The 9,523-nt window shown below is 48.7% G+C and overlaps 2 protein-coding genes across 2 annotated transcripts in view; both read left to right on the top strand.

Annotated features, from left to right (window-relative positions):
* The first annotated feature begins 134 nt into the window (after positions 1 to 134).
* C21H1orf50 (chromosome 21 C1orf50 homolog) lies at positions 135 to 9,278 on the top strand. The gene is made up of 4 exons (XM_005281743.4): positions 135 to 369; positions 5,330 to 5,416; positions 7,029 to 7,160; positions 8,830 to 9,278. The coding sequence occupies exons 1-4, from the start codon at positions 223 to 225 to the stop codon at positions 9,013 to 9,015; spliced, it is 552 nt and encodes a 183-aa protein (XP_005281800.1). The 5' UTR covers positions 135 to 222; the 3' UTR covers positions 9,016 to 9,278.
* Positions 9,038 to 9,523, top strand: part of CDC42 (cell division cycle 42) — a 47,587-nt gene continuing 47,101 nt past the window's right edge. Inside the window, exon 1 of the mRNA XM_065574992.1 lies at positions 9,038 to 9,401. The gene's annotated coding sequence lies outside the window, so the exon portion shown is untranslated. The remainder of the gene's footprint in view (positions 9,402 to 9,523) is intronic.

Raw genomic sequence — 9,523 nt, 5'->3', positions numbered from 1 at the left:
AGCCACGCCCATCCGGCAGAGCCATGCTCCTCGGCTCAGAGCCACGCCCACTCAACAGAGCCACGCCCCTCTGAGCCCTGCCCCTATCGTCACAGCCCCGTCCGCACTAGAGCGCAGCCTTGGCGCGCCCCGCCCACTCGGCAGGCCCCGCCCCCAGAGCGCTCGGCCCCGCCCGCGCTGCTGGGCGTGCGGACCGGACGGGCCCTTGGGAGGGAGGCGGCGATGGCGGAAGGCCCGGCGGAACCGGCCCGCTGTCTAACGGGCGCTCTCTCCGCAGGAGCCGCCGTGGCGCTGGTGGAGCGCGGCGCCGGCCGGGGCCGGGGCGCGGACCCGGGCGAGCTCGTGGCTCTGGCGCAGCAGGTGCAGAAGGTGAGGAGCCCGGCGAGCCTGGGGGCTGGAGGCCGGGGCCCCGCGGGGCTTCCTCTGCGGCGCGGCCGGGCACTGCTGTTGGGCGGCGGGGCGGGGCGAGCCGGGCTGCCCCGTTACCGGAGGCTCGGGCCGGGGAGCTGGCGCGGCGCTGCGAACCAGCCCGGACGGGCCCTGCTGGGGCAGGGGCGGGTAGCGCTCTCCCGGACGGGTAGGGCCGGGCGGGAAGGGCTCTCGCCGGCTCGCCTAGCCCAGCCCCTGCGCCAAGGCCGGGCTAGAGTTCGCTCGGCCAGGGCTTCCCAAACCCGCCTTGGTGGGACCCCTCTGAAAGAGTTCCGGCCGTGATGACCCCCCGAGAAGTGACGACCACCCGCACCAGGCCCCCTTATTGCGGTGCTGCCTGCCATAGGCGTGCGCAGCTCATTTAATGAGGGTGTGCACCCAGGGAGCCTTGCCCTAGCCCCATCCACTCCCTCCTACTTCCCGCCCCCTGACTGCCCCCCTCAGAACCCCCCCGCTCCTTGTCCCCTGACTACCTCCTCCTGGGACCCCTGCCCCTAACTGCCCCCCCGGGACCCCACCCCCTATCTAAGCCTCCCTGCTCCTTGTCCCGACTGCCCCCCTAGGACTCTGACTGCCCTGACCCTTAGCCACACCCGCGCCCCCAGCCAGACTCCAGGGATTCCCATGCCTATCCAACCACTCCCTGCCCCCTGACAGGACCCCCAGAACTCCCAACCCATACAACCCCCCCTGCTCCCTGCCTGCCCCAACCCCTCTCCACACCCCTGCCTCCTGACATGTGCCCCCCAGAACTCCTGACTCATCCAACCCCCCTAGCTCCTGTCCCCTGACCAATCCCCTCTAGAGACCCCTCACCCTAACTGCCCCCCAGGACCCTCCTTACTCCCTGACCCCTAGACACCCCTGCCCCCTGACAACCTCCGGGACTCCCATGCCTCATCCAACTCCCCCTGCTCCCTGACTGCTCCCTCCAGAGACCCCCACCCCAACCACCCCCCGGAATCCCACTCCCTATCCATCCCACCCTGCTCCCTGTCTCCTGACTGCCCCCACCCCTTATCCAATGCCCCCGGCTCCGGAAACCTTACCATGAGGCTCCTAGCAGCATGTTCTGCTCCGCGAAGAGCCAGACACGCTGCCGTGTCGGAGCGGGCAGCCCCGGCCCCCAGACCACTGTGTGCGCGGCGGCATGGCTCCAGGGGAGGGAGGAAGGCGGGGGAGGAGCCGGCGGCTTGCTGCACTCGGCCGGGTGCTCCGGCCCGGGAGCGCAGAGCCCGCATCTTGCCGCACCAGGAGAGTGGGGCCATTTTCCCACCCCTGCATTAGTGTGTGCCTGGGCACACCCCGTGCGCATGCCTATGCTGCCTGCAGAGCTGGGCACCTGGCCAGCAGCTGCTGCTCTCCTGTAGTCTTACAACCCCCATTTTTGGGTCTGCCCCCCATTTTGAGAAACACTGAGCTGACCATCCTGCCAGGTGTTTGCCTACCTGTTCTGAAAACCTCCAGTAATGGAGATCCCACAATCTCCATAGGTAATCTGCTCCAGTGCTTAACTACCTGCTAAGAAGTTTTTCCTAGTGTCTAACCTAAATCTCCTTTGTTTCAAGTTAAACCCATTACTTCCTGGCTTGTCCTCTGTTGGTAGGAAGAACAATATCACCTTCCTCTTTATAACAGCCTTTTATGTATTTGAAGATTGACACCATGTTCCCTCTGTCTTCTCTTATCCAAACCAAATAAACATAGTGGGTTTTTTTCAGTCTTTCCTCATAGGTTATGTTTTTTAGACCTTTAATCATTTTGTTGCTCTTCTCTGAACTTTCTCCAATTTGTCCACATCTTTCCTGAAGTTTTATGCCCAGAACTGGAGACAGTACTCCAGTTGAGGCCTTAACAGTCCTGAGTAGAGTGGAAGAAATACTACTTTTGTCTTCCTTACAAGGCTCCTGCTAATACTGTACAACCCAGAATCATGTTTTCTTTTGTTGCAACATTGCTGGTTCATACTTAGTTTTCAGAGTAGCAGCCGTGTTAGTCTGTATCTGCAAAAAGAACAGGAGTACTTGTGGCACCTTAGAGACTAACAGATTTATTAGAGCATAAGCTTTCGTGGACTACAGCCCACTTCTTCGGATGCATAGAATGGAACATATATTGAGGAGCTATACACACATACAGAGAGCATGAAGTTGTAAGACAACTCCCACCTGTTTATGCTCTCTGTATGTGTGTGTATATATATCTCCTCAATATGTTCCATTCTATGCATCCGAAGAAGTGGGCTGTAGTCCACGAAAGCTTATGCTCTAATAAATTTGTTAGTCTCTAAGGTGCCACAAGTACTCCCATACTTAGTTTGTGATCCATTATAACCCTCAAATCCTGTTCTGCAGTACTTCTTTCTCAGCAATCGTTGCCCATTTTGCATTTTTGCAATTCATTATTCCTTCCGAAGTGTAATACTTTGCATTTGTCTTCATTGAATTTCATCCTGTTTATTTCAGATAATTTCTCTAGTTTGCCAATATCATTTTGAATTCTAATCCTGTTATCCAAAGTGCTTGCAACCTCTTCCAGCTTGGTATTGTCTACAAACTTTATAAGTGTACATTATCAAAATCATTTATGAAGATATTGAATAGAACTAGACCCAGGACAAATTCCTGCAGGTCCTCACTTGATATGTCCTTCCAGCTTGACTGTCAACCATTGATAACTACTGAGTACACTTTTCCAACCAGTTGTGCCCCTACATTATAGCAGATTCGTCTAGGCTATATTTCGGTAGTTTGTTTGAGACAGTCATATGAAACCATATCAAAAGCTCAACTTTAGTACGGCTATCTCACATCTGCTGCTTCAGCCTTATCCCCAAGGGGTGTTACCCTGTCAAAGAAGGATATTAGGTTGGTTTGACGTGATTTGTTCTTGACAAATCCATGTTGACTGTTACTTATCGCCTTATTATCTTCTATGTGGTTCAAAATTGATTGATTTGCTCCATTATCTTTCCAGGTATTGACGTTAAGCTAATAGGTCTATAATTCCCTGGGTTGTCCTTATTCCCTCTGTTTGCTCTTCCTCTTGCTTCTAATGTGGGCATCTTTAGACGCATCTATTGTGGGACTTGGCAACCTTGGGGTGGGCTATCACCAGTTGGTCAGCAATGATCTCTACACAGTGATGTCTGATAGTCTGAAGAACTCACACTGGACCTAGACAGGTAAGCAATGGAGGGCAGCAGAACCCCTTGGTACCCTGCTCAGGCTTGGTCTACATGTAAAACTTAGGTTGACCTAGGTGCATCACTCAGGGGTGTGAATTTTTCACACATGCCGAGAGTCATACTTAGCCCAACCTAAGCCTTGGTATAGGCATCATTAGGTTAATGGATTAATTAGTTACTGCCTTGCAAGGGGGTGGCTTTACTCCAATGACAAGTGGTGCCACTTCCCGCAGCTCCCATTGTCTGGGAACGGTGAACTATGACCACAGGGAGCTGAGGGGCTCCATGCCTGTGAAAGCTCCAGGTAAACAAAACGTCCCAATCCGCCAGCGGCTTATCCTGGTGGGCCGGGAGCCAACGTTTTCCAACCCCTGAAATGTAGGGTCGGCTTATGAAAGGGTCATACAGTTTTTGCTGTTTTTACCTATCCATTTTGGAGGGGGTCGGCTTATAAACGAACGGGCTAATGAACAAGTATATATGGTATATATATTGCCTCTCATTGGGGCCCGGATCTTGCTTGGGGCCTCTGTGCACTACTGTAATACAAATAATTCACTTTTGGTCCCTTCTTTCAAGGTTGTACTTGAAATAGAAAAAAATCAAGGGAAAAGGCATCACTTGTTTAGTCAATCAGAATGAGGAAGAAGAGGCAGTTGTTTCCATAGCAGAAGACTAAGGGCTGTTCTACACTAGAAATCTAGATTGACCCAGCTACGTTGCTCAGGGGTGTGAAAAAGCCACACCCCCTGAGCCATGTAGTTAAGCTGACCTAAATCCCCATGTAGCCAGCACTAGGTGGATGGAAGAGTTCTGCCTTGCAGGTGGTGGATTTTACTACAGTGATGGAAGAACATTGCTGTAGTAAATGTTTACACTGAAGGGCTACAGTGGCGCAGCTGCAGTAGTGTTTTATGTTTAGACATAGGCTTATACTTCATATTGCAGAGATCAAGGTGGTTCAGAGAAGAGTGAGAAGAATGATTGAGGAAAGGATTGGACTTGTTTGCCTTTGAAAGGAGAACAAGAAGACAGGACATGATAAAAAATACATAAAACAATGAATGGCTTAGAGAAGATAGATCAGGAACTTCTGTTCTCCTGTCTCAAAACGTAAGAAGAAGGGAATGTTTAATGGAATTAAAAGGTGGGAAATTAAAAATAGATAAAAAGAAATACTTTTTCACACAATTGAAGAGTGGGACTTATTGCTATAGGAAGTGTGACTAAACTTTTCTACTGTACCATCAAAGCACTCCTAGTGGACACAACTTATACTGGCAAAACTGAGCTTCTACTGGTATAGCCTATTGCAGGTTCTCGAATTAAACAAGTTTTACCAGCAAAAGTAAGGTTATGTTGTCTAGCTGTATTTACACTAGGAGCTTTTGCCTGGCTAAATGACAAATCTCGTGTTTCAGAGCATAAACCTTATCAGACAGGTTCAGGAAGCACTTACTTTATGACCATACCAAAACTCAGGCTGCTTATGGCAAGTTTTCATGCCAGTCTTTGTGTAACAATGCACACTGTGCAATTTCCATAACATTACCTGAAATAACCAGCCTGAGTTTTGGTGAGGTCAGAAAGGCCGACATGCTGGGAGTGGAGCTGGCAGGCATTGAACCCATACAGACTAATCTTTGCAAGGAGTGAGAAGGCCAGTAAGTTTTCTCTGATGCCTGCTTATTAAAATTTCCCTCTTTCCTACAGGCAGATGAATTCATCCGAGCTAATGCCTGCAATAGATTGACTGTCATAGCTGAGCAAATCCGGTATCTGCAGGAGCAGGCCCGGAAGGTAAGGAAGAATTTAGCATTATCAGTGCTTATCCGTCAATCCTGCAGGTTGAACTGATTTCTGGTACCTGTCAGAATGGTACATGGTTTGGAGTTGTGTATCCATTTCATGGTACAGAGAACAGGAAAAACCAGGCAGCAGTCCAACTCTTCTTTCAGAAACCGTTCTGTAGCTGGCAGAGAAATCCCTTTCCAGGAATGAGTAGTGTGTGGAAGGCGGAGGGCAAAAGTCTTGATACAGAATATGTGACCAGAAACTCAGACCTTTGGGCTGGCTCCCAACTTTTTGGAGTAAAGGAGATTGTACACTTCATACTCTTTGGGAAAGGAGCACTCTCTAAAGCAAAAGCAGCTGTCTCCCTGGAATGATAGGATTTGTGACATAAACCTCCCACACCACAGAATTGTGCTCCAGTATCTAAGCTAACATCTTAGGTGTTATAGAGGAAGAAACAACAAGGTTTGGATGCATCCTGAATGTGTGGGGTAGGAGAAAGAGAGTACTCAAAGATGGCTTACTCCCAGGTTTGGGAGGGAAGGTGGTTTGGGAAGCTTGGTTTTAGCAATGTTAAATTAATCTTGATTACAAAACATCCAGGAGGAGATCTGGGATTCTATAGAGTGGAGAGCTAGATCTGTCCTCATTCTTAAAAAGCTAAATGAAGCCATGTGAGTAGTTAGATTTTCAGAGAGGATGGATGTAAAGGGAGAAGAGGATTGGGTTTAGGATATAAACCTGGGGGGAGGGGGGGCGGTCTATGGAGAATAGGAGGAGGGTCCACCAAAAGAGATACTGACTGAATGACCAGGGAGATGGAAGGCGAGCTCAGAGCTGACACAATTACAGAAGCCAAGGGAGGACAAGATTTCGAGGTCTGTATGTAGCAGTGGTGTCAAGGATTTGGCAGTGGTGTCAAGGATGGGTGTGTAACATGATTTTCACAGGGAATTTCTGTCCTCACTTGTTAAGGACATAGTTCCCTATAGACTTGATCTCAGCTACTTGACTGATTTGTGATCCTGAGACAGATTTGAACCCATCTGTGAAAGGCAAGTGCTTTATCTAGTAAAGGCAGGATCTGTGTTGCTTCCCTGAACTCAACAGCCTAGAGTCTTTGGTGGTGATCCATCATTAGCAGGTCTTAGCCCTGACACTCCATCGGGTTGTAGTTGGCCATTGTAGACACCTAGGGAAGCCTCAGAGAGTTAACAGATAACTATAAAAGTTTTCCTTTCCCCCCAACTTCTAAGAAGCAAGTCCTGGAACTTGAAATTTGGAGCCATGAAGCCCCATGCTCACTAATAAACCTGTGGCCTTTGTCTAGCACGTCTGTTAGATGGAACAGCCAAGCTAGAGTCCAAGGGAGGAGTCTACGTAGTGCTGATAGTTATGAAACATTGGCACAAATTAGCCCACATTGTTTAGTTGACTTTACTGAGGGAGGTTCTTCCATTCCTTTCCAGAACTACAGCATAGCGTTCCTGGTGGAAAATTGCTGCTGTGTTTCAGTGCTGGAGGGCGTGCTCTATAGTCTGAGGTGTTAGCTGAAAAATAAAATGCAACGCTGTGGATTTCAGAGGGGGCAGGAGTCTTACAGTTCTGTTGTGTGTAGGTCTTGGACGAAGCTAACAGAGATGCTGATCTTCATCATGTAGCCTGCAATATTGTGAAGAAACCAGGAAACGTCTACTACCTGTACAGGCGGGAAAGTGGCCAGAGATACTTTTCCATCCTTTCTCCTAAGGTAGGTGGTAACCTACTCTCCTGTAAGAGTGGGAATCGAGAGTGAGCATGAAGGGTATGTCGCCAGCACACATTGGGGGCTGTCTCATTCTGTCGGCTCTCTCAGCAAAGGGTCCATTGAGCCAATGGGGGTGCACTTACCAAAGCTGCTCTTAAGAGGGTGTTTTTTGTTGGTGGTGACTTGGTTTGTGCTCACGGGTTGGCTTGGGAGCTGTATGGTGCAATAGTCTTTGAGGAAAGCTGAAAAGACTTTAGCTGTTGAGAGAGCAGGCCCAAAAAAAAAAAATCTAGGTTGACCTGAGAACTGAATGGGAGATTTCAAGGAGTCCCCTCCTGGTGGAATTAACATGCATGCTTGCTGATCCATCTCCTCTGAACCCCATGTCAGTGAATCTTCTCAGGACAATCTTTTCCAATGTTTAAGCCCAACAGTTGATTCACTGACTCCTCACAGTTGAGCATTTCATGTGTTTAGACATGGAAACTGGGGGCTACTTAACTGTTAGTGGGGAGGTCTCAGAGAAGCTCCCCTGCTCCAGGCAGCCACAGCTGTCCTTTCCTTGGGTGTGAGCTAAAGAACCTTTAGAGTTTTCATTAAATATAAAATTGAGGATTCTTGTTACATATCAAGAGGGTTACATATGACATGCCCCAAAGGGCTGGAATGCTATGTTATGTGATACCATCTCCTCCCGCCCCCGTGTACCCCAGCAGCAGCCTTCTAAGTAGGCCCCCTTCTGGTGACGATGTTTACTCTATACCAGTACTGTGATTGTTCAGGAATAGAGATCACAGCCTCCTAGGGCTTTGCTCATGATGTTACCCCACTCCGAGGAACCTCCTCTGAGGTAAAAGTTGTATTTTCTCTCTGAAGTGTCCAATATCCAATTCACATTCTTTAATAAAAACAGATTTTGTAATGGCATAGTACAGAAAAGAGCAAACCACAAATCGAGGCCCATGGCAATGAATGCCTCTAGTTGGCTAAGCCACTGCTTTGTCCCGGTCAGCTCTGTCACTGCACAGAGCTTGTATTAGAAAGTATGGTAATAGGCCTTAAAATATGCCTGAGTCATCAGCAGCGTTGCTTAATCTCGCATCTCTAGGGAGGTCACAGGCTCTGAATGGCCTGGTACTTGTGTTACATTTTTTGAAACCAGCATTTGAGTATTTCATCAAATCAAACTAACATGAGTGAGTTTGCTTGAATCCTCCAATTCATATGACTCCTGGTACCTGTCCTCTTTCCCCCCTGCTTCCCCCTTCCCCCCCAAACAGGTATGTCTAGGCAAGATCCTCTGAATCCCATCTCCCCCCACCTCCTATATCACACGCATAGCTATTATATGCTTTACTATTCTTAACATACACCTTCCATTCTTATTTTTGTGTTAGTGAACACACTCAAATACACCACGTTTGTGTCTAGGTACAACTTTTTCCTTCAGAGGGCTAACAAATCATTAATACCACAAGAAGGGAAGCAAGCTTTTAAAATTGGGGAAAGTCCTTGGTTAGGAAGTGTGACAGCACTCTGAATATTAAAATCTATCAATGTTGGTAGAGCAGTTCAGTCCTAGCAGACAGACCTGTGTGTAATCTGTGTTACAGCTGAACTTCCCGTGAGTGAGACCAAATCCTGACATGAACTTGTCACCTGTTTTCTACAGGAATGGGGGACCAGTTGCCCACATGAGTTCCTTGGTGCCTATAAGCTTCAGCACGACATGTCCTGGACTTCATCCGAGAACATTGAGAAACGAGATGCTGAAATTAGCATCCTTGACAAGCTGCTGAGTCAGCAGGCAGTGTTGCCTCAGTGTACGGAGCCCAACTTCCAAGGCCTCACCAAATGAAGCAGCCGGCAAGAACAGCTCCGGCACTCTGAACAGCTCTAGAAGAGGATGGATTTTCCTTACCTGACTACTGCAAAACGAGTTCTAAGAATAGAGACCAAGAAATGAAGACCGACTTCAGCAGCTCAGTTCAGCTACCCCTAGTTCCAGATTTTCATTTAAAACTCTAACACAAACCATTTCTGCCTTGCCCCACAGCATCTGACAACTTGTAGTTTGGTTAATTACTCTACCAGCTCTAAGAACAGACATGTCTCAAGTTCCTCTAGTATCTTCTCCCATGATTTACTAGGGCCTGGTCTACACTACAGAGTTAGGTGGACATAAGGCAGCCTACATGGACCCAATTATGTCAGTGCACACACTACAGCCTTGCTCCTGCTGATGTAAGTGACCTATTACTCAGATATAATAACTCCACCTCCATGAGAGGCATGGGGCTTATGTTGGTGTAGTTAGGGTGACAGTGTGTGTGTGTGTGTGTGTACACTGTGGGATATTTACATTG

The sequence above is a fragment of the Chrysemys picta genome, chromosome 21 (genome assembly GCF_011386835.1).
Source record: "Chrysemys picta bellii isolate R12L10 chromosome 21, ASM1138683v2, whole genome shotgun sequence".
Lineage (NCBI taxonomy): Eukaryota > Metazoa > Chordata > Testudines > Emydidae > Chrysemys > Chrysemys picta.
Note: the sequence above shows the minus strand (reverse complement) of the source record. Positions and strands in the feature narration are given on the sequence as shown.